Source organism: Mesocricetus auratus, unplaced genomic scaffold, assembly GCF_017639785.1.
Source record: "Mesocricetus auratus isolate SY011 unplaced genomic scaffold, BCM_Maur_2.0 Super-Scaffold_6723, whole genome shotgun sequence".
In the NCBI taxonomy this organism is placed as follows: domain Eukaryota; kingdom Metazoa; phylum Chordata; class Mammalia; order Rodentia; family Cricetidae; genus Mesocricetus; species Mesocricetus auratus.
In genome coordinates this window covers 13,174,690-13,202,259 of record NW_024429183.1, presented here as the reverse complement: position 1 = coordinate 13,202,259, position 27,570 = coordinate 13,174,690, and the positions used below count along the sequence as shown (strand labels likewise).

The window sequence follows — 27,570 nt, the reverse complement described above, 5'->3', positions numbered from 1 at the left end:
ACTCTTTCTCTCCAGCTCACCCTATTTATAGCTCACGTGCTGGCACGTGCAGAGCCAACTGGGGAATCTGTTATTCTACAAGCCCCCACCCCCCAGCCCTCATTACCAAGGAAGCAGCTGAGCCTAGGGGAGGTGGGCCTAACCCAACAGCAGGTTTGGGGATCTTAGGCTGAAGGGGCAACTAGATATGTCAGTCAAATGGGTGGGTAGGGAAAAATTAGGTCACAGAAATGGCTTCAGTTCTCTGAGAAAAGGGTCCCGGGCCTGGCTGTCTGTGGGGGAGCCACTACTTCGTCGTAAGACAGGTGTGCCTATCAGGGCTAGGTCCAGGACACTTCCAGGCCTCTCCAGACAGGAGAAGGCAGGGGATCTGGGCTCCTATATTCCAGAGCAGGGCCAGGATCCCTGACCCTTGACCTCTGTCCCGAGACAGATCTGCGCCTGCAGCTGCTGGATGTGAAGAACAACCCATACCTGATCAAGGCCCTGTATGGCCTGCTCATGCTGCTGCCCCAGAGCAGTGCCTTCCAGCTGCTCTCTCACCGGCTCCAGTGCGTGCCCAACCCGGAGCTGCTGCAGACTGAGTGAGTGCCGGGCCCCGGACACTGCCCTCGGCCTCCAGGCCCTGTCATACTTTACCCCTTTGTCACTTCAGCCCCGTCCACCCCACCTTTTGTCTCCAAATCCACAGCAGATCTCAACATGGGAGGTTCTGGTAGTGTTTAAGGGGAAGAAATATATAGCCATGCTTTTCTGAGCAGCTTGGGGGAACTCAGAGAGACTAGGCTTCAGTTTGAGATCTTTGCCTAGCAGAGGCCCCTGGAGAAAGAAGCTCCAGGGATGGAGAGTGAGGGGTCCAGAGAGCCAGGTAGAGCTGAGTCTTAGGCACCTCCCAAACTTAGATGCCTTGCCATTCCATTCTAGCAGATGTTCAAACCTGGCCCTCTGAGAGCCCCAACATCACTAGGACCTTGCCACCACCATTCCAGAGGAACAGGAGCTTCTCTGCTAGGGAGGGTCCTGTTCTCAGGAGGAACATGTCTGACTGGCCCAGCCTGGCATCCTCTGGGCAAGGGGGTCCAAGCTCCCACCCTGAACCCCTGTGCTGGCCATGGCCCCACAGCCTGTTGGGCTGTGTCTATATTTGGTAACCCTTGGAGGCTTTGCCTCATCCACAGGCATTTGGCATCAGAGATGGAAAATTTCACTTGTCAGGTCGCCATGGAAACAAGCAGAGCCACTGGGAAGATTTACGCTGAATGGAGTGCACCCAGCTTGCATCAGCTGCCCTGTGTGTCTAGAATTCCCTCCTAGGCCATTGGAGCCACTCAGCAGGCCTGGCGCCTTGCTGCAGTGAAGCCCTGCGGCGTTTGTCCTGAGGGTGGATGCAGACAGCCTTAGGACAGGCCTGCTGCCTGGTCTGCTCTTTCCTGCCCCTTTCCCAGTCAGCCTTGTGCTGACTTGAGTCGTTTCAGCCCCCAGTTTCAACCAAGTAGAGTCTGGAGTGCTTGGTGTGTTGAGTATACACAGGATGCAGGAAAGCCACCGCAGGCTTGGGCTGGGTTCCCCCCCCCAGATGAGCATCCCCTGCTTCTGAGAGCAGAGAGGCCTTGAGGTGGTGACAGGCCTCCTTGGTCTGTCTTCCATGGGCACTGATGAGAGGTGGAGGAAGGGAGAAGGCAGCAGGAAGTGCTCTGCCCTGGGAGAGGCCTCAGGCCAGGCCACAAACCAGAGCCCCTTTCTGGTCTGTGGCAGGGGAAGGAAAGCTGTCTAAGTCAAGGCAAGATAAATCCCCAGAGAGGAACTAAGTAAAAGGGTCTCCTCGGCCTGTATATGGTCCATCAAGATAATCTTGAGCCCAAGGAATAAGCCCTTGTGTAGATGACTCTCATATGGGTCAGTGAATGGTTTCAGACCTGGAATAGGATCTGGCCTAAGTTCTCCATAGCTTTGCTGTGTGGCCTCGGGCAAGTTCCATACCCTCTCTGGGCTCCCAGTTTCTTGGTAAATGCACATGTGGACTAAATGAGAAGGAAGTGTTGGGGTGTTGTCAGCCTGCCGGCCTTTGGGAAGAGCTGGGAAAATTGAATGTAGATACAGGCATGGAAACAGTGGGTGGCAAAGGACCTCAGACAGCTGGAGGAGGAGTCAGATTGCAGGGTTGAGTACAGAGGGGCAGCTCACACTCTGGAAAGGGGCTGTGGGCAGTCCCAACCTAGGGTGGGCCAGGCAGCTGGCAGACAGCTGGCCTGCAAGCAGAACAGCTGGGGAGGTTTATGCACTCCCACCCATACCTTCCTGTGGTCTCGATAGGGTTTGGGGACCGTAGGCCACTCTCAGGCTTTAAAATCGTCCTCAGCGAGGCAAGAGGGATTCCAAAAGAAAAGCTGGTGGCAGATATGTGGGTGGGATGGTGGGGCAGCGTGTCAGCTTTGGACTGGGGAATCACCACTCCCCCCTGCCAGCCAGGTGGATTATGGGAAAGAAAGCACGGCGTTGTGATGGGTGGTGTGACGCTTATAATCCAAGCACTAGAGAGGTAAAGGCAGGAGAGTCAGGAGTTCAAAGGTGTCCTTGACTATAAAGGCCAGCCTGAGGTCCATAAGATGCTGCCTCAAGCAAGCAGCAAGGCTGGGAAGGGTCCCCGAGCATGGGCAGAACTGGCTGTCTATCATTTTGTTCCAGTTTGCTTTCTATTGCTATGACAAAACACTGGCAAAGGCAACTTGGGAAGAAGGGGTTTATTTCATCTTACACTTCCAGGTGACAGTCCATCACTGAGAAGTCAGGGCAGGAGCTGAAGCAGAGACCATGGAGGAAAGTAGCCTACTGGTTTGCTCTGCATGGCTTCCTCAGCTTGCTGGCTTATACAACCCAGGACCACCTACCTGTGCAGGGGTGGCACCACCCCCATCAGTCATTAATCGAGAAATGCCCCACATACCTGCCTGCAGGCCAGTCTGATGAAGGCAGTTCCTCAGTTGAAGCTCCCTCTTCCAAAGCAACTCTAGTTTGTGTCAAGCTGACAGACTGACAACACCCCTCAAACCCTCTAATTAGTCCCTGCCTAAACTTAGGCCCTACGTTTTCTAAGGGTGTTGTCAAGACAGCATGTAGACTCATGGGCACCCCCCCCCCTCGTCTCTGTGACCTTGAGTCTCTCCCCTGGACCTAGGGCTACAAGCTCCAAGCCTCTGCCCCCTTAGGAGTCTGGATTGTTCCCTTCATGGATAGCTGCTGGGCCAGAGAATCCCTTTCTCCCATTCCCAAGGGGTCAGCAAGCATCAGAAGCCCCGAAATGGCAACCAGGAGGCAGTGGCCAAGGCCCAGGAGAACTTCGGCCACAGATAGACACTGAGATGTCTTCAGGCAGGGTGTCCTCCCTGAAAGAGGAAAGAGCCGTGTGGACTGGCCCGTGGGAGGTAGACTCGAGTCTCCAAGGTTGAATCTGGGAGCAGTTGTGCCCTGATCCTAGCCTGAAGCTGGGCAGGCCACAACACCTTCTGGTTTCAGCCATTGGTTTTTCTAACCCAGCCAACCTCACTGGGGAAGCTGCCATTGTGGGATCTCCGTTGTGCCTCGCTAATCTAGACAGCAGCCAGGTGTACCAGGCCCTGGCCTGCCTGCTCTCTGAGAGCCAGGGCTGTGTGTAGTTGCCCATCTCATACCTGAGCTGGGGCTAGACACCAGGCAAGTGTCTTTCATGTAATATCAGGAGGGAACCTTATACCCAGGACATGACATGGCTCCTGTGGCAACCTCCTTTATAGACTAAGAAATGGAGTCAGATGCCCAAAGTCACATGTCTAGGCCAGGCCTGCCTAGCTCCTTTCCTTGGCTGCTGTTAGCACCAGCCATGCTGGGGCCTCTTCACTAACTCCAAAGTCCCAGGAAGTCTGCTTAAGTGAGTGGCCCACAGTCTTCATGAAACCCTTTGCCAGGGCTCCCAAGCCTGTGAGGGAGGGGGCACAGGGGGTGCATACAGCTATGCTGGAGAGACACTTAGCAACGGGACAGGAACCTGTGAGACAACAAGGTTGGTACGTCAGACAGTTGGGAGGGCCGTGTGTACTGCAGACACTCAGTGCACAGCCTATGCTGCTATGCAGAACCGCAAAGGAGAATGGTAGCAGCAGGAGTGTGGGTCCAGGGGTGACATAAGCTCTTCTTTGCTGGGGACAGTAGTGATCACGGGCCCTGGAACCCAATGCCCTGCCAAGTTGCAGGTTCAGCAGAGACTTCAGTGATCCCTGCTGTCTACATCACCAGCCATGCCACGGAGAAAGGGCTGGGCTGCTGCCTCCCCCTTCTCCACAGACCCTGTTCCAGGCCCCAGCTGGCTTCCTGGCTGGCTGCTAGCCCTGGCTCTCACCCCAAAGGGAGCCACTGGTAAACAGGAAATGCTTCCCCGTGCAGTGCCTGCTCTGGGCGCCATCAGCAACCCACAGGCTGAGAGACATCCAAGCACTGTGTTGCTGTTCCCAGCAGCTGCAGGAAGGGGGTAGACCTGGGACCCCAAACACTGTGGGTCTGACTACAGGAAGGGGGTAGACATGGGACCCCAAACACTGTGGATCTGGCTGCTGGAAAGGGTTTCTGGGCAGGATCATGCACATGCACAGACACTGATTCTAACTTCTGCCTGTCTTCCCAGAGACAGTCTGAAAGCTGCCCCCAAGTCCCAAAAAGGTGACTCCCCCAGCATCGACTACACAGAGCTACTGCAGCACTTCGAGAAAGTCCAGAAACAGCACCTGGAAGTAAGACACCAGCGCAGCGGGCGTGGAGATCACCTGGACCGCAGAGTTGTCCTCTGATGTGCCTGTCATGGAAAGGGCCCAGGTGGCCCATGAAGCACTCAGGGTCTCTAGCCTGAGGTCACAAGATGCCTGAGAACCTGTCTCAGGCAGGGCTGGACCTGACCACCAGCCCAGGATAGGGAGGGACCATCTGCTCTGTCAACTCCAGCTCCTGCCAGTGGAGTGCCTGGACCTGAGCACTGTCAGCTACACCTGGCTTGGGACCAAGGGCTTCCCTCCTGAGTCAGGCCATAGCCTCGGAATCCAGAAGCAGCCTCTTTCTAGTCACCCTGTGAGAAGAACTTGACCTTGGCCCCCAAAGCACTGGCATGGTGTATACGTATGTAAGTGTGTGTGTGTGTGTGTGTGTGTGTGTGTGTGTGTGTGTGTATGTGTGTGTGTGTGTACATCTGCGTGGATAATGCATACAGGTCACCAGAATGACGTCCATCCCTGCCCCAATAAAGAAATGACAGAACCCTTAGCCAAGCCTGCCTGCTCCTTCTCTGCTGACACTTGTGCCTGACGCTCTGGCTGCCCTAGGGCCTTGTCTGTCCTGCAAAGCTGGCTTCATGCTAGGCCCTGCTCATTCACCTGAAGGGGATGTGGTTCAGGGCTCAGCCATTCCCAGGACCAGCACCTTCCTCTTGACTTTACTCCCATTCCTTAATCCTGGTTTCTGACTCCCTGCGATGTGGATGGCCCCACAAGCAGGGCACTACAGATCACGGGGTGGTGGGAGGAAAGTAGTCAGAGGTGGATGCCCCAACTTTTGATTTAAGTTCAAAGAACCTCTGTACTTGTCACCAGACTCTGGCCTCTCTTGGCTTGGCCTTCTGATGAACCCCTAGTTGCCTACTGTGTCCCTTTAGTCGCCAGGAGTTTGTACCTTTTTTTTTCCCCTAGAGCCTTAACTAGGTGTTCCTCATGAGAGCAGGTTCACCTGGAGTCTCCAGGGCGACAGCAGTATTTGCCCTCGACCACGTGCACATGCGCGCATCCCCACACACTACACTGCAGGTCCGACACAGACCCCTACTCACGAGGAAGCTGGGCCAGGACACCATCACTAGTTCCACCCCAAATCCAGGTGGCATCAGCACCAGTAAGAAAAACGGAAGGACATGTGTACACGAGGGTTGGACTTAATGGATAGTCTGTTGTGGACAGCTCCCGTACAGCCTGCTCCCTGTTAACCATCCGTATGGCGGGATGCGCTAAGGACCGCATCCGCAGTGGGGCTCATCTTTAGCCAGCCCGTAGCCTTGAAGGTGCAAGTGGGGGGCCGCTCCCGCCGGGGGCTGGTCGGGCCCCGCCCCTGCGCCGCCCCGACCTGCGGTGGCGCCCGCGCCCGCCGGCCCCTCTCGCCCGACCAGTCTGGCAGCGCCAGGGCTCGGATTTCAAAGCCCTGGTTTCTGGCCGTGAATGGGCCCGCGCCCGCCCGGCCTTTCCCACAGCCCCCTCCCGCGCTCCCTCCCCGCGGCCCTCCCTCCGCCGCGCCCACGTGACGCCCAAGCCTCGGCGGCTCGGATTACCGCCGCCGCCGCTCCAGTGCCCGCGCCGAGGCTGCGCCGCGAACTGCCCGCGCCGCGCCCCCAGCCCCACCGAGCCATGGCCCGCGCCACTCGTCCACGACCCATAACCCCGGAGCGCGGGGCAGCCGGCCGCTGAGAGCGCGGTCTCGAGACCCGCGGCGCGGCCCCGGAGCGGCGGCCCGGCCCCTCCCCTGCGCGGCTCCCCGCGCCCCTTGCGCGCCCTGCTGCCGCGCGCCCGGCCCCAGCATGGAGACGGCAGAGAAGGAGTGCGGCGCCCTGGGCGGGCTCTTCCAGGCCATCGTCAACGACATGAAGGTACCCCCGGGCGAGCTCGGGGAGCGGGTCCCCTCCGAGGGACGCGTGGCGGGCAGCCGTGTCCTGCTGTGGCCGTACGGCACGATGTTCGTGTGTCTGTGTGTCTGTGTGTCGGTGTGTCCGTGAGCCGGTGCCCTTGTCTGAGCCTGCCCTGCTGCGCCCGCCTGGTTCCAGGGTCTCTGGGTGCCTGTCTGAGCCGGGTTGGGAGGGGTGAGTGCTTGCAGGTTGGGCTGTCCGTGAGGTCGCCCCTTACAATCCCAATCCAAGGCTGAGCACCAGCGAGCTCTCCGTGCCTCAGACCCCTAAACTATGAATTGGATTTGCCTCCAGGACCGACCCCTAAGTCCCTTTAACGGATCCAAGGTCTCTTGGGCCTCCGCCCCCTTCCACCACAATCCCCCCCCCCCCCATATACACACACACACACATACCCCGACGCCCAGACAATGCTGTCACCGCCAAGGCAGGAAAAAATAATAAAGCAAAGAACCGTTAACTCTTTCCCCGCCAGCCTGTATCTGCGTGGACGCAGCCCCACCCCCCACCACCACCACCAACAGCAACCCCAGCAAGCTCCAGTACCCCAGTTCTCGGGCGGGTGGGGTCATCCCTGCAATCCAATGATAGGACGGACTGAATCCACCTTTGGAGGAGGTAGGCAGAAGCTCTGTGTTGGTGAAGCAACCCCGGGCAGGGGGACCGCTTTCAGCAGCCCCCATTTCCTGATCACTCAAGGTCAGACTGAACTGGCACTCCTTTTAGATGGGGAAACTGAGGCCTAGGAATGGCTCAAGGTCATTAAGGAGACCATTAGATCCTGCTTCTGACCTCAGCCCTGATTTACCGAATTCTCCTTCACTCCAAAAGAGACCAGTGTTTGACAGGACAGCTCCAATAGGCAGGGAGAGCTTCAGTGGCAGGGTGGGAGTCAAGAACAGTGTTCCTGCCCTCCACCATGCCCCTCCCCTAGTCTGGGAGCAGGATGGCAGACAGGGAAGGAACTAGGCCCTGCACCAAAACACCTGAGCCTCCCTCTTCCCCACCCTAGGCTCACACGAACTAACCAAGAACCACCCAGATTCCTACTAGACCCTGGGGTCTGCGGAACCCACATACAACTGCACCCCACCGAGGGTTCCAGGCAAGTGCTTGAGGAAGGTGATGCCAAGGGAGCACCCCAGTGAGGAGCGGCATCTCCCAGATCCTTACCCTAGAAAGAGGCCTGAAACCACGCTGGCCTGGGGTTTGCCAGGTGACAGCATGCCAGCGCCTTCCCATAGGTCTGTACTTTCCCCTGGGACCCCATCCCTGGCAACTCACCCTGAGGGCCCCTTCGCTGGCCCTCGGCATTCTGTGCCCATTCTAGCATTATAAGCTCGGTACCAGCATCCCTTTCTGAAACTGGGTAACCCAGACCACCTCCCCTGGCCACTGCTGGGCTGGCAGAGGGTGGAAGCTGCCAGCACTGCCTCCCACTGGCAGCCACTCCGCAAACACTGCAGCAAGCAGCCGCTTCTGCCCAGAGAAGCAGCAGGATTGTGTCCTCCATTTCCGCCAGTTGCAAGGAACTCCCATGAGATACGGGTCCAGGCTCAGCAAGGAGCTCAGGCTAAGTGGCAGGCAAGATTGCTGGATAGGTGAGGGCAGGCTGGAAGAGCCCTTATTGTCACATCACATGCGATATGCCGTATCAATGGCAGGTGTGTCATCAGGGACCCTGGCACGATAGACGGGCTGGCCACCCCGAGGCTGGTCGACTGGACTCCAGAAAACTGCTTCAGGCTGTCTCACTCAGGGGCCACCAGCAAGAAGTTAAGGACACTCAGATTGCCCCATGGGGCTGATCCCCAGGGAGCTCCCCACAATACTCCCTCTGGAGCTACTAGAAAGGCCAACTCTGGGCTGAGGGACGGTCTGGGAGGAGGGGTCCCCAATCATGTCTACATGGACAGAGGAAGGCACAACCCCAGAGTCTGGGAGGGCCCTGGAGAGCTAGTCCACTCTGCCTTCTCTCTCTGTCTCAAGCCAGTGAGCCCAGAGTCTTGAACTTGCCTAGGGCCAGAGGCCTTGTCAATAGGGATGATGCGGCCCCCTCCCTCACTGGGCTATCCAGAAAATGGGCTCATCATTGTCCAGAGTGGAGAGTGCCACAGACACAGGCCCTGGCTGTGGGGAAGGGCTCCTCACGGAGAGGTGGCACACTCGTGCCCTCCTAAACGGTTTCAGTTCGCCCTCAGTAAGTGCCCCCAGGAGCCCACACGCAAGCCCTGTGAGGGAGCTGTGTCCCTTCTCTTGATTTTACAGCTGAAGAAACCTGGGGCTATGGGTACAATGCCAGGGTCACCCCCACCCAAAGCCACACACTCCGTCTCAGCCATAGCCACGTTTGTCTCACCCTAACCCCCCTCCCCCTCTCCAGGGCAGTCCCCAAGCTTGTGGCAGGCCTGGTGTCGTCCCCATTCTCTCAGTCCCCATCATCCCCCCCCCCAAACCCAGGGTCTCTCTATCTTGATATGTCTGATATAAGATCAGACCTTGACCCCCGGTCCCTGTGACCTCAGAGAAATCAGTGAGCTTCCCTGAGCCTCTAGTTCCTCATCAGGAAAATGGGCTTCATTCCGGACAGGGTGTTGTAAGGATTGACCCAGAACACCTGACCAGGTGGTGCAGCTACGTGGCTTGTGATGACATGCAGGGGCTTAGAACCTGAGCCTGGTGAAGCTGACCCTCTCCCTGGGGCATGTGTCATTCATGCTTTTCTCTCTCTTTTGCCTTCGAGGGGGACGTGGGGGGAAGAAGCCCATGCCCTTAAAGACTGGGGTGTCTGAATCCATCTTCTGAGAGGAAACAGGGCTTGCCTTCCCAACACAATGGTTTGTCCCCCACCACTGGGACTGCCCAGGGGTTGCTGAGGGAACCAAGCTTTCCTGGGGACCAGGAGAATGGACATTGGACGCCCTGCACCCCAGCATTTTCTCTGCACTCTGGAGGGAGGTCTTAGCAGGCTTCCCTGCCAAGTGGCATTTAGGACGTATGAGAGTACCCCCTCTTGAAAGACCCCAAGAGGCCAATGCCTGTATTAGCTCCTGGGAACTGCAGGGACCTCCAGGCCTTTTTACCCTGTGCTGTGTGGATGGGGACAGCCCACCCACAGCCTTCTCCTTGCAGCCTGGTGCACTTCTCAAATATTTGCTCTCCCTGCCACTGGCCTGACTGGGCAGGGAGAGGGCGCTTTTTGAGGGTCTGTGAAGCGGCCCGCCTTCTTGCTGTCCTTGGAGAAGCTGGCTGGACCTACCTCGGGGTTCCAGCCAAGCCCAGCCCTCCCTGAGTCCTTGGGACCTGAGACTCTACTATCTCTTTGACCTTAAGAGAAGCCTCAGCCCCAGTCAGTCTGTGTGGGACAGGGACTGGGCCTTTGGTAGCTCTGGGCTACCTTTCAAAGAGCAAAATCTCCCTCAGCCCCTCCCACCCCCCCCCTCACCCCCGGCCAAAGCTGAACTTTCTCCAGGCCTGGCGGTCATGAAGAGAGCATTAGCCAGAAAAGCCCCTTAATCAGACTGGACAACTCAGTCACCAGGAGCCCGAACTCACTAGTGGGAAACCCCCTCCCAACGTAGAGCCTCTGGCCAGGCTAGGATAAAGGCCACACTGTTCCCCTGGAGGGGAGAGGAGGGGCTGGAGAAAGGTGTCTCTGTTGGCCGCACAAGGCCCCATTCAGCCTGGGGCCTACTTGTCCCAGGCTGGCTGACCAGGCTGTGTAGCAGCCATGGCCTCCCTGGGCCTGTGAGCCACCAGTGCTGGCCAGGGTTGACCGGCCTGCCCAAAGCAGCTTCCGGCCACATTAGACCTGTGTGCCTTTAGCTCTGTCAGACCCCACCTTCCACCACAAGGACAGATAGAGCCCAGAGCCTCATGAGGAAGCCCCTGAGGACACTGTCTGCCACCCATTGTCTCCTCCGTCTCCACCAAAGGAGCATGGGTGTCACATGGTTACCAACTGCAGACCAGACAGACTTCTCCAGCCTAGTCCCAGGCCCTGGGCCCTCTCTTGCCCCAGCGGGCTCCGACACCTCCTCTATGCACGGGCAGGGCCATCGCAGACACTGCCCAGAGTTTAGACATGCGGGGAGCCTAAAGCCCCATCTCACAGCGTCTTGCTTCTCTCCCATGTCATCACAGAGCTCCTACCCCATCTGGGAGGACTTCAACTCCAAGGCTGCAAAGCTCCACTCTCAGCTGAGGTGAGGCGCAGGCGGGGTTGTCCACGCTGGGGAGGGATGGCCAGAGAAGGCCTCTCAGCTGCTCACACACCCCGCTGTCCGTCTCCCCAGGACCACCGTGCTGGCTGCTGTGGCCTTCCTCGATGCCTTCCAGAAAGTAGCTGACATGGCCACCAACACCCGAGGTGGGGAGGGAGCGTGGTTGGAGGTGGGGGTGCGCCCAGTGGGCCGGGAGGCTGGAGAGGGATATGGGCCTTGGGAAGGACACAAAGCCCAGAATGGAGACCTTGGCTTCTGTTGTGATGGCATGGGACAGGTGAGCAGTGACAGGGACGTTACCAGGAGATCATCCTCCTGCTATGGGCAGCTCAGTTAACCTCTCAGTGGCAGCTGTTGACGGCTCTGTAGTTCCTTAGTCATCCCCTTGTGCCTTCTGCAAGTTGTATGGGGCAGGTGAATAGTCCCTGGGGACTTGGAGGCCCCTTTTCCTCTTGGTTCATCTAGCAAGCACCTGGGATCCCACACAGTTGAGTGCTAACACAATCCAGGGCTGCATCCTGTGGGATCTGCACCCACCTAGGTCCCAGTAGAACAATTCAGAAATGTTGCTGGCTTTTCCTTGGGTGTCTCATCTTTGTCCCAGCTAGGAAAGGGGGAGGGCTCCAGGACTGGCCAGCGGGGCACCCGAAGCCAGAAACCAACGAAGGCTAGGATGGCCCAATATGTCCCAACCCTAGTTCCAAGGGCTACGAGATTGCAGGTGATGGGGGCGGGGCGGAGCGTCCTTTCAGGGACAGCGCGCCCCCTCGTGGCCCGAAGCCGGGACTGCAGAGCCCCCCCCCCAGCCAGGCCCCTTCCCATGTAGCTTGCTTCCTTGCCAGGGGCCACGCGGGACATTGGCTCAGCGCTCACGCGCATGTGCATGCGCCACCGCAGCATCGAGACCAAGCTGCGGCAGTTCACCAAGTGAGTGGGCACAGCGGACCGCAGGGGCATTCTAGCCTCGAGAGGCCATCCGTAGCCTACCTCAGCCCCCTAGTCCTGACCCACGACTCTGTCCCACAGTGCGCTGCTGGAGAGCCTTATCAATCCACTGCAGGAGCGCATCGAAGACTGGAAGAAGTCAGCCAACCAACTGGACAAGGACCATGCTAAAGGTAGGGTGGGACTCTGCGGGGGGGGGTTCCAGAGCCTCTCCTCGGGGACCCCTTACTATAGCTCCCCTCTCACCCCTGCACAGAGTACAAGCGAGCCAGGCATGAAATCAAAAAGAAGTCATCCGACACGCTGAAGCTGCAGAAGAAGGCACGCAAAGGTAGAGCCCGCGGCACCCCCCTGAGGCCCAGTGCCTCGGCCCCGTTCCATAGGCCCAGCTGCCCTGTGGAGCACAGCCAGGGCATCGTCCTGGCCAGGGGGTCCTGTCCCCAGCACAGGTCACCCCAACATGTCGGGTGGGACTGAGGGAGCACCCAGCACCCCAGACTGCCCAGGCCCCCACCCCTCCCCAGGAGTGGCTCACCCGGCTGTCTTTCACACATTCTTTCTTTCTCTGTCTCCTCTCCTCCTCCCACATCCGTCCTGTAGAGCTGCTTGGTAAGTCAAATGTCCGTCCCTCCAGCTGCTCCTTGTTGCCTCTCTCTGCCTCCACCCCCACCCCCAGCTCAGGGCCACTGGAAGGAACCTCTCCAGGCCAAGGAGGAGAAGGCGGATGGTCCGGCAAGGGAGGGGCCTGGGGCACACTTCCCTTGGTGTCCTTAGGACCCCTGTCCAGAAATGAGTCCCAAGCCACCTCTGGGTCAGTGTGCCAGGCCAAGAGGGGTTCAGTGGCTGGGCGGGGTGGGGGTCACAGGCCCTGGCTGTCCCACCTCCTTCCCCCTGACCATTTCCTCCACACCGTCCTTTCTCCTCTCTCTGTCTCTCACTGCTTCTTTGTGCCGCTGCTGCTGTCCTGTGCACTGGTCCCTGAGCTGAGCTCTGACCCATGCTGACACACTCCTGCCTGCTTCCCAGGCAGCTCCAGACCCCTGCACCTCTTAGTGGCCTGGCCTGAAGCTGAGCTGAGCCCTCCCCTGCTCCCTTTGCCTCCCCTCCACCCCCATCCCCCCACCCCCTGCTCTCAGCCATTTCCCTCTGTCTCTTGAGGTCAGGGCTACCCTGCTGGGCCAGTTAAAGCCTCCTGAGGGGTAGAGGCCTCCAGGTGGCCTCCCTGTGGTCCGGCCCACCCCATTTCCCATGTGGCTTTACAGCTTGGTGTTGCTGTGTCTGTGAGTCTGTCTGCGTGTCTTCTCTGCCTGCTCTGGTGGGACCAGCCCCTCCACAAGCCTTAGAGTCTGCTCCATGCTCCCTGGCTCCCTTGCCCCAACCCCACAGCCAAAAGCACCCCACGGGGGCCTAAGCCATAGGTACAGTCACCCAGGCCAGCGTCCCCAGCGCGGCCTCTCCTCCCAACCCCTGCAGGAAAAGGAGACCTGCAGCCTCAGCTGGACAGTGCGCTGCAAGACGTCAATGACATGTACCTGCTACTGGAAGAGACGGAGAAGCAGGCAGTCCGCCGGGCACTGATCGAGGAGCGCGGGCGCTTCTGCACCTTCACCGCGTTTCTTCAGCCTGTGGTGGTGGGTCTCCTGATGATTTGGACCCTCCCCCTGGGGAGGGGTGGGGACAGGCCCGGGGTAGACCTCCTAACCTCCCACATTGCTTCTTGGGGATCCTGGGTGAGTTCACTCAGGGCCTGGTATGCCTGGCCTGAAAGCAGGTCTTACAGCTCGTGACACTCTGGCTGAATATACGTAGATGTTTACATGAGTGACCCTGGTTGTACAGGCCCAGCCTGGGTCAGCGTTAATGATCAGGGAAGGGCCAGAGAGGAGACGCCTAACGGGCCTGTTTCACCAGAGTGGGTGGCCAGGTGCGGGAGCTCAGGGACTGACTGGCTGCTTCCTCAGAACGGCGAGCTGACCATGCTGGGAGAGATCACCCACCTCCAGGGCATCATTGACGACCTGGTGGTGCTGACTGCAGAACCGCACAAGCTGCCTCCCGCCAGTGAGCAGGTGCGGCCAGCCCTGGAGTCAAGGGCCAAGACCAGGACCAGGGAAGAGATGGTCCTGCCCTCGTGTGGGGACCGTAGATAAAAGAGAAGAGGAAAGTATTTGGGGGAGGTACCTGGGGGAAGAGGGCCAGAAACTGTCCAATGGCCCCGAGGGATTTCTGTACATGCCTGCCCTGGTGACGTATGAATTGCTCAGGACCCAGTAGGGCTCACACAGACACAGAAGGGCAGAAGCCAGGTCCCTGGGGCTTGACCCCTCAAAACATAGAGGTCCCTGGGTGCCATCCGTTTCCGGATCACCTCCCTTCCCGTAGAACCAAAGCCATCCCACACAGAGGCGCACACTGCACTGGACAGCCCCTGTGGTTGGTAACTGCCTGTGTACCTCGAACTCAGCAGCACGCCCCCCTCGGGTTGCCTCACTGAGTTCTTTCAACTGTGTTCTGAGCTGTCTCCAGCTCACGGAAGAAAGCACGACTCAGAAAGGTCCAGAGACCATCTCCGCCCCTGATGTCATGGCATGAGTCCTTGGTAGCACCTGCTTGTCCCTTGTCTCCTGCCTGGTGGGACAAGGTTCAGTAATAAGCCAGAATGACTAGGGTAGGGTGGCTTGATGTCTTCAGGGTCATCTCCTGAGGTGTAGTCCATGGTTGGGGACACAGTGAAGGATGCCCTGCCCTACAGCTCTCAGAAGCAGGGTAAGACATTCTAGCCTTAGGAGTCGCCTCTAATGACCGCCCCCATGTCCCCGTCCAGGTGATCAAAGACCTGAAGGGCTCCGACTATAGCTGGTCGTACCAGACACCACCCTCATCACCCAGCAGCTCCAGCTCCCGGAAGTCCAGCATGTGCAGGTGGGTGGGGAGTAATGGAGGGTGGACGGGGAGGTAATCCCAGGAAGGTCTAGGGAAACCCAGGAACGCTGGCTTAGCAATTGCTTCAGCACCGCACTGGAACTCACACTGCCTCTAAGCATCCAAGCACTTTTTTTTTTTTTTTTTTTTTGGTTCTACGAGACAGGGTTTCTCTGTATTATTTTGGAGGCTGTCGGTCCAGCCTAGCCTCGAACTCACAGAGATACGCCTGCCTCTGCCTCCCGAGTGCTGGGATTAAAGGCGTGCGCCACCAACACCCGGCTCCAAGCACTTTTCACACACAGGGCGTATGGGCGAGGCGTGTTGGCAGGAAAGGCGGGTGGGCAGTGGCTTCATTGATGGAGTGTCGCTGTGTGCCAAGGCGCCAAGGGTTTTTCTACATTGAGTCCTGGCACCGTTGCGTCAGGAGGGGAACTGAGACACTTGAGTTGTAATTTAGCCACTGGCCCCTGCCGGGCCTAGCACAGTCTGTTATGGTAGCGATAAGAAGGTGGGATCCAGGAAGGGAAGCAGGAAGATCATGGCTTCAGGGCCAACCTGGGCTGCTTATTAAGACCCTATCTCAAAAAATAAATGTAACAGGTTAAGTGGAGCAACATTTTTGGTAGTGCACGCCTTTTATCCCAGCACAAGGAAACCAGAGGCAGGTGGATCTCTGAGAGTTCAAGGCCAGCCTAGACAACACAGTGAGTGTCAAGACTATGTAGAGATACTGGTTGCATGCATACCTTTAATCCCAGCATTTGGACGGGGAGGGCAGGAAATCAAGGTCATTCATAACTATATGCCAAGTCGGAAGCCAGCCTAGACTATATGAGACCCTGCCCCAATATAGAAAACTAAAAAAGAGTCTAAGATCAAGAAGCTTCCGGGAATATCTGTTTGGGCTTCAGGGTAAAGGACACTCCAGCCTCATGGTTGCCTCAAGTTGGTCTCCGGCAATTGCCACAGGTTTCAGCCCTGGCTTGAGTGGGCTTTGGGGGGTCTCCATCAGGCTGGCCCTGAGGTCAGTTAGAAGGGGATGCTTATGGTTCAAGGGACCTCAGGTAGGGAAGGCAGTGAACTCAGCAGCTTATGGATTAGCAAGGCTCTGTCTCAGGTACCCTTCTCCCCAGAATGTTCTCTGTCTGGGCACTGGGAGCTAGAAAGAAGCTAGACCCAATGATCGGTGGGCCCACAGCTTCTGGGGCCTCTTCAGACCCTGGATGAGTGGCAGTGGCTGTCCCAGGAGGACTGTAATTATAAAGGAGATGTTTAGGGGTGGGGCTTTGGAGGACCAAGGTCACGCCCAGGAGAAGGGCAGTCTCCACTCCCAGGAATGCCGGCTAGAGGTGGAATGGATGGGCAAAGGGGAGAGCCCCAGAAAACTGCACCCCTTGAGAGGGGGTGACAAGGTGATGACAAGGTAGGACCAGCCTGGCAAGCACCCTCCATTTCCAGACGCCATCATCTCCCCATATGCCAGGTAGTCAACTGTGACTAGACAGCAAGAAGCAGGCTGTGAGGAGGCAGTTGAGAAACTCCCAGCCTTGTGTCTGTTCTCAGTTTCCAGTGCCTGGTGACTCAGCTCCCCCATCATGAACAACCAGTGTGGTGGTGACATGGGAAGCGGAGGGACTCCCCACGGTGGGGGCACGCTGACAGGGACTCCCTGCTGGGCGATGCCGTCCCGGGGCTCCTCGGCAGTGCCTGGCTCTCAGCACCTCGTAGTCTGACGTTTTCTTCTCCTTCCTTTGCTCCTCGTCTCTTCCCACCCTCATCTGTCACCCTCCCCCCTTTACACACACCCGTGTCTCCCCGTCTGGCTGCTGTGTCTCTCCCTTCACCCCCCTAGCGCCCCCAGCAGCAGTAGCAGTGCCAAGGGTGGCGGAGCCCCATGGCCTGGGGGTGCCCAAACATACTCACCCAGTTCCACCTGTCGCTACCGCAGCCTGGCACAGCCGGCCACCACCCGCCTCTCCAGTGTCTCTTCCCATGACTCTGGCTTCGTCTCCCAGGACGCCGCCTACTCCAAGCCCCCTTCGCCCATGCCTTCAGACATCACCAGCCAGGTGAGAGGACATCGGGAGGACCACAGGGGTGGGGAGCAGGAGCCTCATGCCAGCCTCGGGCTGTCCTTGAGAGGGGAAGCAGTTAGCTCATGGAGACTGGTCGCACGGCCTTCCTGCTGTCCTGCGTGTCTCTCATTTTTCTCCATCTCCAAGCTGCTTTTAAACAGTGTATCACTGTGTCTGAGGTGAGCCTCGTCTGGACATTCTTGTTCTATCCAAGCTGACAGTTTCTGTGCTGATGATGCCCAGAACGCTGTACAAACTAGACAAGCACTCTGCCACTGAACTATGCCTCTAGCCTTAGCCATTTGTGTATGTAGTAGTTTTACTATTTATTGTTTTATGAGAGAGGCTGTTTTGTCTGCACATTGTCTATGTATTGTGTGTGTGCCTGGTGTGTAAGAAGGCCAGAAGAGAGCCTTAGATGGACAGTTATGAACTGCAGTGTGGGTGCTAGCAAGTGAAGCAGCCAGTGGTCTCAACGGCTGAGCTGTCGCCCACATGTGGTAGTCTTACATCAGGGTATTAGGTAGCACAGTGTGCATGTGTGTGCGTGTGCGTGTGTGCGTGTGTGCGCGTGCGTGTGCGTGTGTTTCTTTTTATTGTTTTAAATTGTGGGTAGGTACGTGTCTGCATATGGGTGTATGCCTGTGAGTGCAGATGCCCATGGAGGTCGGAGGCTTTGGAGCTCCTCCAGCTGAAGTTACAGGCAGTTGTCAGCTCTCTGGCGTGGATGCTGGGAACCGAACTCAGGGCCCCTGGGAAAGCGGCAAGTGGTGCTCTTAGTCACTGAGCCATCCCTCCAGCCCATGGCGTGGCTTTTCTGTATGGGATCTAGGGATCAAGCTCAGGACCTCACTCTTTCTGTCTCTCAGTCCCCAGTAATTACCTGTTCACCCTACTTTCATTGCTTCCGTTCTGCTGGGGTTAGAATTAAATGTATGTCACATTCTTCTGTCTTTCTGTGTCTCTTTCTTCAATAAGGACTTAGGGTGTTTTTTGTTGTTGTTCAATTGATTCATTAATGTTTTGGGCTTTTGGTTTTTTAATCAGGGACAAGTTTTCCCTATATATTGCAGGCTGGTCTCAAACTAGCAATCTCCCTGCTTCAGCCTCCTAAGTGCTAGGATTACAGGACTGCAACTTCATGCCTGGCTCATTTCATTTTAGGCTCATAAAAGAGCTGTAAACAGCTAGGAATCCTGCCCACAGTCTTACCTCAAGGTCACCATCTTACGTAACCACCAAACAATTTTTTTGTTTGTTTGTGTTTAACCCCCTTGGTTTTTGTTTTGGTTTTTCAGTTTTGGGAGTTTGTTTGTTTTTGGTTTTCCAAGACAGGGTTTCTCTGGGTAGCTTTGTAGACCAGAGACCCGCCTGCCTCCGCCTCCCGAGTGCTGGGATTAAAGGCCTGCGCCGCCTCTCACTGTGTGACTCAGGCTGGCCCCAAACTCCATCTTCTTGCCTCAGCCTTCTAAATGTTGTGATTATGGATGTGAGATGCGACACCCAGCTTAAATACCAAGGTGACATTCTTTTTTCTGGCACTAAGAATGGAACCCAAGGACTTGTGCAGGCTAGGCAAGCACCCTGTCCCTGAGCCCCCAAACCATTTCAGAACTGGGGGAATAAGACTGGCCCAATGGCCTCACACCACATGTTCTACAGCCCTTTGTTTTGCTTTGTTGTATTTGTTTTTTGGGGGGTGACCCCCTCCACACACATACACATTTAGCTAGTTTCCTCTCTGCTGTCCTTTTATCTGGTCCAGGAGACCAGAGTGCAGCAGAAAACCCTGGGTTGCATTGAGTTCTTAGTGCCATCCACGCTTCTCCTATGTGCGATGGTGCAGTTTTCTGTCTAGAATCTCAACTTTGGTATGGTGAATACCACCATTCAGATATTTTATAGACTGCCTGTTAGTTTGGGCTGGTCTGATGTCTTCTTGTTGAGAATAAAAGGCCAAACGTCTCTGGCAAGAGTACCACAGAAGTGGTGTTCTCTCTACTGTGAGATGTCGTTTTGCCTCATGACTGGTGACGAGACGGAGTTGGCCAGACTACCCACTGTTCCTTTCCTCTTGTAATTAATGAGGTATCCTGTGGGTCACACCTTGAGACTCTACAAATACCCTCCCTGCTCCCCACCAATTATTCACACCTTTATTTCAGCACCTTCACCTGTTCAAAAGGGATTTCCTGATTCCATCGTTCCTCCCATTTATCGACTGAAATCCCACTGGAAAATCAAGGCATCCCTTCTCCCCACATATTTGTGTACACAGTTACCTATGTGTGCCATAATGGACTCATAAAACTGTGTGATCTATGAGTTAAAACCCACTGCCACTGAGTGCCAAGAATTTTAATTGATATACGCTGTCCATCCATACAAAGTAAATATATATCTGAAAAAGTCTGCAACTGAACACACTCATGCCGTCAGCACCAAAAACAAGACACAGCTGACCCCAACGTTCCTGCATGCCTCCATCACTACACACCTGTAACTTACTAGGCTAGGCGCGTAGCTCAGTTGTCAAACACTTATATAGCATTCATGAAGCCTTGGGTTTGATCCCAGTACCACAAAAAATTACATATATGGTTTATATGAAACCATGCAGGATGTGTCTTGTGTGTTTGACTTCTGCTCCCAGCATTATGTTTATGAGCTATGAGATTCATCTGTTTTACATGGAAACGGGTATCATTTTCATTGATATATCATTCCATTGAATACGTATGTAATTTATTTGAGTAGTCTAGGTTGCTGGGACATTTAAATAGTTCCCTGGTATTCTAGCTTCATTTCTGTGAGAAAAATATCCTAACAAAAAAAGCAGTTTACAGGGGAAAGGGATTTATTCATCTTTTAATCCAGATAATAGGCCACCTTTATGGGCAAGGTAGAAACTTCAAACAGCTCATTAACAGTTACGAGCAGAGAAGTGAACGAATGCTTGCTTGCTTGTGCTCAGCCTGATTTCTCCACTCATTCAGATCGGGCCTAGGGAATGGTGCCGCCTATGTGGGCTGGATCAGTTAACTTCAGACAACCACCCATAGACATGTGCACAGGCCAATCCAATGCAGACATTCCCTACAGAGCGAGTTCCAGGACAGCCTCCAAAGCTACAGAGAAACCCTGTCTCGAAAAACTAAAAAAAAAAGACTCTCCTCTTAAGTGATGCTGTATTCTGTCGAGTTAAGAAAGCTAGCCATCCCACCACGGCTGCTCATGGTGCTGCTGTGCACATTCACGGTGCTGTGGGAAATGTGGGTGGGCAGGCGTACCACTATGAATCACAAGATTCTCGTTACCAAGGTTGTGACAGCTGTTGGCTGTGCCACAACCCTAACAGCCCTGGCATTTTAGAACTTTTTCACTTTAGTTGTTTTGATATGCATACAGTAGTAATAGTGCCTGTACTTTAATGCTTCTTATGATAATGCGGTAGAACATTTTTTATACTTTTTCTTTGAGACGGTCTCACTACATAGTCCTGGTCATCCTGGAACTCCATCTGTAGACCAGGCTGACCTCGAACTCACAGAGATCCGCCTGCCTCTGCCTCCCGAGTGCTGGGATTAAAGGCGTGTGCCACTAGGTCTAATGTATTTTTCATACTTGTAAAGAACATTTGAATATCTTTTTTTTTTTTTTTTTGGTTTTTTTTTCCGAGACAGGGTTTCTCTGTGGCTTTGGCGGCTGTCCTGGAACTAGCTCTTGTAGACCAGGCTGGTCTCGAACTCACAGAGATCCGCCTGCCTCTGCCTCCCGAGTGCTGAGATTAAAGGCATGGGCCACCAACGCCCGGCTTGAATATCTTTTTGCAGGACCTATTCATATCATTTGCCCACTTTTCTTTTTTTTAATGTTTATTTTTATGCATACAGTGTTCTGCCAGAAGAAGGCACCAGACCTCATTATGGATGGTTGTGAGCCACCATGTGGTTGCTGGGAATTGAACTCAGGACCTCTGGAAGAGCAGCCAGTGCCCTTAACCTCTGAGCTATCTCTCCAGCCCCCATTTGCCCACTTTTCATGAGAGAGTGTTTGCGTGTATGTTGATTTTTAGAATTCTACATATATTGTAGGTACATATCCTTCATCAGAAATATTCTCTGAGCTAGGCGTTGGTGGCCCATGCCTTTAATCGCAGCACTCGGGAGGCAGAGGCAGGCAGATCTCTGTGAGTTCAAGACCAGCCTGGTCTACAAGAGCTAGTTCCAGGATAGCCTCCAAAGCCACAGAGAAACCCTGCCTCTGAAAAAAAAGAAAAGAAAAAGAAATATTCTCTGAGTACTATTTTACTACCTTATTGGTATCTATGTATCTATGTTCTTTTTTTTTTTTTTTTTTTTTGAGACAGGATTTCTCTTTGTAGCCCTGGTTGTCCTGGATCTTGCTCTGTGGACCAGGCTAGCCTCAAACTCATGTGTCTGCCTCTGCCTCCTCAGTGCTAGAATTAAAGGCATGTGCTGGTATCTGTTTTCTAATATTTCCATGTTTTTATTTCATGTGTTAATTATTTTCCTGCCTGCATACATGCAGTGCCTGAGGAGACCTGAAAAGGGCATCAGAATCCTTGGAACTGGAGTTACAGCTAGTGGGAATTGAACCCAGGTCTTCTACAAGAACAGCAGTGCTCTTAACTGCTGAGCCATCTCTCTAGCCCTTTTAGTAGTATCTTTGAAGGACCAAATGTCCCTAATTTTAAGATCAGTCCAATTTATCCATTTTAAAAATCATTAGCGCTTTTGTTGTTCTGCTTGAGATACTGAATCATTCAAAAGCTCTTTATTCTGTCATCGTATTTCTCTAGCCCTTTTAGTCTCTGATTTATTTTTAAGATTTATTATGTATACAGTGTTCTGTCTGCATGTATGCCTTCAGGCCAGAAGAGGGCACCAGATCTCATTCAAGGTGGTTGTGAGCCACCATGTGGTTGCTGGTAATTGAACTCAGGACCTCCGGAAGAGCAGTCAGTGCTCTTAACTACTGAGCCATCTCTCCAGACCCTCTCTGATGTCTTTTTCTTGCTTTATTGCCCTGACAGGGATTGCTTGAAAATGGTGATAGTGGACATCTTTGTCTTTTCCCCAGCCTCAGAGGGAAAGGTGTCCATATCTCTGTGGATCTTCTCTTTTGGGCTAAAGAAGTTCCTTACTGTTAATGGCTTGTGTTATTTTTTTTTCTTTTTTGTGTGTTAACCTTCTTGCTAAGTTTTTTTGTTGTGGTTGTTGTTGTTTTTGTTTTTTTGTTTTGTTTTGTTCTTTTTACAGGGTTTCTCTGTAGCTTTGGAGGCTGTCCTGGAACTCGCTCTATACACCAGGCTCGTCTCAGACTCACAGAGATTCACCTGCTTCTGCTTCCCAAGTGCTGGGATTAAAGGCGTGAGCCACCACCACCACCTGGCTCTTGCTGAGTTGGAGATATTATATATATAACATATATAAATTATATATTTATTTATTATTTATTATATATATGTGAGTGCTTTGTTTTCTTCCATACCAGAAAAGAGCACCAGATCTCATTACAGATGGCTGTGAGCCACCACGTGGTTGCTGGGAACTGAACTCAGGACCTCTGGAAGAGCAGCCAATCAGTGCTCTTAACCGCTGAACCATCTCTCCAGCCCTCTTGCTGAGTTTTAACACTGGGTTTTTTACTGGGTTAATGTCACATTGCTGAATGTGAATGTGTTATTTCTGTTATTTCTCCCTCGGGTGACCCCTGCTCCTCACTGCAGGAAACGTTGTAGTCTAAGTCAGGGATGTCACGGAAGCGTTGGTAGGGAAGGCTGCCGCTGAAGCTTCCCGGGCTTAGCTGGTCATCACATGGCGATGGGGTCATCCGACTCCAGCTCTGCTCTCACTGCAGAGTCAGCATCTGCCTTGAGGTCCCCTCTTCCTTGACAGCTCCTGTACTGCCCTGTCCTCCTCCTCCCTGCCACTGAGCCTCAGCACCCCCAAAGACTTGCGAACCTCGTCTCTAATCAGCCTTGTCCCACCCGACTGCTGCCCCATGCCTAGCCCTAGCCCCAATCCTTCCCTTGCTCCAGGTCGTACATGTGGTTGTGCACAGAGAGCTGATGGCCATCTCAGTCACATGTGCCCAGAATGGCACTCAGGACTGTGTAGTCCCTTCTTTCCATGCCATCCCTGAGAAAACAGTGACATCATCAACCGGGATGCCCAAACCAAACACCCTTGTGTGTCCCCAGTGTCACTCTTTCCCTTGCCGCCACAAGCAAGCTGTCGGTAGTGAATTCTCTAAGTTGAAGCCTTAAAACACAGGCTGGGTTGTGGGCAGGGCAGTGCCTGCAGGATGTGCCCTGGGCTGCTGCCTCTGTGTCTGTGGTGGTCTTGGTGGCTCTACCACCAGGAGGGGAGTACAGGGTCAAATGCTGAATCGGACCGCCCACTGCACGCTACCACTGTGACCAGACCTCTTTTCTCCTCCCTGCCTCGCTGGCCTGTCTGTCCGCGGGGGCCCCCATCTGCGACCACCCGCTCGCCTCTGCATGGCAGAAGTCCTCCAGCTCTGCGTCCTCCGAGGCCTCAGAAACCTGCCAGTCGGTTAGCGAGTGCAGCTCCCCCACCTCGGTCAGTGCCCTTGGCCCCAGTCCCATGACCATTACCCGATGCCCACCCCATGCCCTCCTGACCTGGGGCAGTTGCCACAGCGCGGGCTGCCAGATTCAGCAGGAAGCTGTATGGCCTGGCGTTTGTTTGTGATACAGCCACACCCAGGCGCTTCTGTGGTCATACCTCTCTGTCTTGGGACATCCTGCCCTGCCCCGGGCTGGTGGAACAGAGCAGTCACCACTGCCCACCAGATTCGGGCCTGAGCCCTGATTGTGAACAAGAGACCCCTCACTGATCAGTACCCCCTGAGCCTCAGCCACAAAGAAGGGCCTCTGGTCACGGGCAACAAGGCCTAGGGTCTTCCTAACTTGCCTGCCGTACCTTGCAGGACTGGACCAAGACTGGTCCCCATGAACAGCCCTCGGCCACCACCCTGCAGCGGAGGAAAGATCGGGTGGAGCTCCTGCGAGACACTGAGCCGGGCCCCACTGGGGGAAGCGCTGTGGGCTCCAGTGGAGAGGAGGTACCCCGTCCCCGGATGTCTCCTGCAACCATAGCAGCCAAAGTAAGTGACAGCTGGCTCCCAGCCAGGCCGCACCTTCACTCCTGGGTCAGGGCCAGCATACCCACAGGTGGTCTTCTGGGCCCTCTCTGTCCACCTCAGTGGAGCCACCTAGACTCCCAAAAGAAGGTGGAGGTGGAGGTCAGTCTCTAGTCCGCCATTTTCCCCACCCTCAGCATGGTGAGGAGGTGTCCCCTGCAGCCAGTGATCTGGCCATGGTGCTGACCCGTGGACTGAGCCTGGAACACCAGAAGAGCAGCCGGGACTCGCTGCAGTACTCCAGTGGCTACAGCACGCAGACGACCACGCCTTCGTGCTCCGAGGACACCATCCCCTCCCAAGGTGGGCCTAGAGGCGTCCCACAGGCTGAGTGTGCTTGCTGGGCCTTCCCAGACGCAGGACCCACCCAACCCTGGACACCCGGGATGAGGGTCCCACGGAAGAGGCCTGCCTTCCCTCTCTCTGTCTCCCTTGAGTAGGTGTGGGGTTCAGGGAGCCCCCTTGACCCTGGGCTCACCACGCCCTGTGTCTCCAGGCTCAGACTACGACTGCTACTCTGTGAATGGGGATGCGGACAGCGAGGGCCCCCCTGAGTTCGACAAATCATCCACCATCCCTCGAAACAGCAACATTGCCCAGAACTACCGCCGCCTGATCCAGACCAAGCGCCCGGCCTCCACTGCTGGGCTGCCCACTGCAGGGCTGCCCACGGCCATGGGGCTACCTTCAGGTGCACCCCCTGGTGTGGCCACCATCCGCCGCACACCCTCTACCAAGCCCACTGTGCGCCGCGCCCTGTCCAGCGCGGGCCCCATCCCCATCCGCCCACCCATCGTCCCTGTGAAGACACCCACAGTGCCCGACTCCCCTGGTTATGTGGGGCCCACGCGGGCGGGCAGCGAGGAGTGTGTCTTCTATACCGACGAGGCGGCCTCGCCTCTGGCTGCAGACCTGGCCAAAGCCTCCCCGAAGAGGCTCAGCCTGCCCAACACAGCCTGGGGCAGCCCATCCCCTGAGGCAGCTAGCCACAGCGGGGCTGGGGTGGGGCTGGCCGCTGAGGACGATGAAGAGCAGCAGCTGGCTGCCAACAGGCACAGCCTGGTGGAGAAGCTCGGGGAGCTGGTGGCCGGTGCCCACGCCCTGGGTGAGGGCCAGTTCCCTTTCCCTACTGCTCTGTCGGCCACCCCTTCAGAGGAGACACCCACCCCACCCCCTGCTGCCACCAGTGACCCCCCAGCCGAAGACATGCTGGTGGCCATTCGGCGAGGGGTCCGGCTCCGCAGGACCGTCACCAACGACAGGTCGGCGCCCCGCATCTTATGATGGTGCCGCCCTCCCCTCCCTATCTGGGCTGGCACACGTAGGTGGCCTGATCTGCGAGCAGCGGCCAGCCACTGAGCAGTGGCTCAGCCAGAAGACAGAACAGCGTCAGGAATGAGGCACAGCCACTTTACAGAAAGACAGCCAGGCTGATCTCAGCATCTCATGGGAAGTGACTTCCTTCGCGCACCTCGCCAGGACAGAGCCTGTTTTATACTTCCCTCACCCACTCCTCCCTGTAGGCCCTGCTGTGCCCCAACCCCAGAGCCCATAACCAAGGGCTGGGCCTGCCACACGGCCCCACCTGGCCTGGGGTCCACGATTTCCTTCCTCTGTTCCTGCTGCCCCCAGGGCCGTGTGCCCGGCTCTTCCCTTGAATGCCGGCTTCCCCTTCTCCCTGTCTGGGCCCCATGCCCTTTCCTCTGCCTTTACCCTGCCTCTCCAGGCTCTACTCTTTTGGGGACAGGGTGGTCATGGAGGGGCCAGGCACCCAATCAGCTGAGTACCAATTTGTGACTGGGGTTAGGGAACCGTCAAGTCTTGGGAAGCCAGGCCCACTTGAGGGGAAGGAGAGCCTAGAGGGAGGAAATGTAGGGGCCTTGTCTCAGGGGACCTTCCAGCACCCTTCCCTGGGAGGAGTAGCTAGTGGAGGCGAGGCAGGGCAGCCGGAGGGTGAGGCCAGAAGCCCACAGCAGGTGTTTCACACATCCTGCTCTCCTCTGGACACTTTGAGGCTTTAACTTGGGGACACCTTGGGGTTACAGTCTCGCCCGTTGCTGGGGATAAGGGCTGGAGCATTAGAGGGTATGGGGGGGATATTTTATGACTGTAATAAAATGGAGCTGGCCCCAGACAGGAACTACGTGTGGGGCTAGCTGGTGGTACAGGGTGTGTGTCTGAGTGCCTGAGAGACAGATGTGGGGGCCCCACAGTGGGCTCGTGGCAGGAGAAGGGTGGAGTCAGCTTTCACTAAACCAGGGGGAGCTACTCTTCTCGCCACCGTCTCGAGTGTTGGTAGAATAAGGCTTGAGAGGGTAGGCCAGGGGCCTGGGCAGTCTGTGTGGTCTGAGTGAGCTGCAGGCCCAGCTCAGAGAAAGTCTTAGCAGGCCAGTTCTGACTTTCTGTTGCCAGAGGCAATGCCATCATTGCTTGCAGGCCTGGCTGGGTCTGGCAGCAGGGGCCTGAGAAGCGGGGACTGCCTCCACTGTGCAACCCCAAGTCTGAGCAAGTCAAAGCACGTTATGTGTAGGGCGAGAGGAGAGATTCAGGAGGTGCGGGTAGAGCAGGCAGCAAACTCCCTCGCCCCACAGGGAGTCCAGAGAGCATGCCTTGTTCTGGACGGAGTGGAGTCGGGGCCGATCTGGGCCCAAGGTTAAGGGAGCTCCAATGCCCATGAGATTTCTAGAGAATGAGTTCCCGGTCTGAGACCTGGTCCGCTAACGTCAGTTGTAACCAGACCCCCAAGTATAGGGCCGGGAAAGCAGGTGGCCAGTTGTGGAACCCTGGGGTAACATACTGGCTGCACCTTCCCCAGCAGGGCTCTCAGGGCCGATGGAAAGGGATGCGGGATGTGGGCCCTACACTCGGGGTGTGGCTGGGTCCTGGAGGAGGGGGTGTTCCTGAGAGCATGGGCTCCGAGCCCTGAAGAGAAGGAGGTCAGGGCCTCCCCAGGGAGAGGATGGGGTGGCATCCCCACTCCCACTCAGCCTCCCTCCATCCCTCCCCCGCTCACCTTCTCTGTAGTGTCCACCCCTCATGTAGGCCCACCCTCGGGATCCGAGCCAACCACCCTGCACCACAGACTTTGCTTTGGGGCTTCTTCACATACATTTTATTTTTCGTTTTGTACAGCAAAATATTCTTTTCAAATGTGTCTTTTGACTGACGTAACTTTTCTGGTGCTGTTAACGTGTTCCTTTTTTTTTTAATTTATTTTGCACCCTTCTGGTTCCTCCTCATCCTCCACCTCCCATCCTCCATCCCACCAGAACCACTTTTTTTTTCTTTTCTTTCTGTCAAGTTTTGGATAAATTCTCCTACCCTCCCCTTTTCCATCCTCTCCTTGATTTAAATAGTCACTGCTACAAGTAACAAATGCACTGTGAAGATTCCAGTATTAATAAAGTGGTACTGTAGTTAACACCCTGGGCCTGCCTGCCTTCCCTGGGCTGTGGTACTGTAGTTAACACCCTGGGCCTGCCTGCCTTTCCTGAGCTGCAGGGCCTGCTCTGCTCCCCACCCCTGC

General features: G+C 55.7%; 2 protein-coding genes across 9 annotated transcripts in view; both read left to right on the top strand.

The window, feature by feature from the left end:
• The window catches only part of Vac14 (VAC14 component of PIKFYVE complex), a 109,825-nt gene extending 104,542 nt beyond the window's left edge, over positions 1–5,283 (top strand). The window contains exons 18-19 of the mRNA XM_040736960.1: positions 434–584; positions 4,655–5,283. Of these exons, the coding sequence (XP_040592894.1) occupies positions 434–584; positions 4,655–4,817 (314 nt within the window). The 3' untranslated portion in view covers positions 4,818–5,283. The remainder of the gene's footprint in view (positions 1–433; positions 585–4,654) is intronic.
• Positions 5,284–6,336: 1,053 nt separating this feature from the next.
• Positions 6,337–27,465, top strand: Mtss2 (MTSS I-BAR domain containing 2). Of its 8 annotated transcripts, XM_040736981.1 has the most exons (17): positions 6,339–6,649; positions 7,161–7,303; positions 7,698–7,790; positions 10,829–10,890; positions 10,981–11,054; positions 11,751–11,835; positions 11,935–12,026; positions 12,110–12,184; positions 12,454–12,462; positions 13,327–13,484; positions 13,815–13,922; positions 14,678–14,775; positions 16,631–16,847; positions 23,387–23,461; positions 23,832–24,008; positions 24,182–24,347; positions 24,541–27,465. In XM_040736981.1, the coding sequence occupies exons 5-17, from the start codon at positions 11,036–11,038 to the stop codon at positions 25,326–25,328; spliced, it is 2,067 nt and encodes a 688-aa protein (XP_040592915.1). In that variant the 5' UTR covers positions 6,339–6,649; positions 7,161–7,303; positions 7,698–7,790; positions 10,829–10,890; positions 10,981–11,035; the 3' UTR covers positions 25,329–27,465. The 8 variants fall into 8 exon arrangements, with proteins under 8 accessions (XP_040592905.1, XP_040592927.1, XP_040592909.1 ...); XM_040736987.1 differs by lacking the exon at positions 7,698–7,790; XM_040736975.1 differs by lacking the exons at positions 7,161–7,303; positions 7,698–7,790 and having other exon boundaries at positions 6,338–6,649; positions 16,727–16,847.
• Positions 27,466–27,570: the final 105 nt, after the last annotated feature.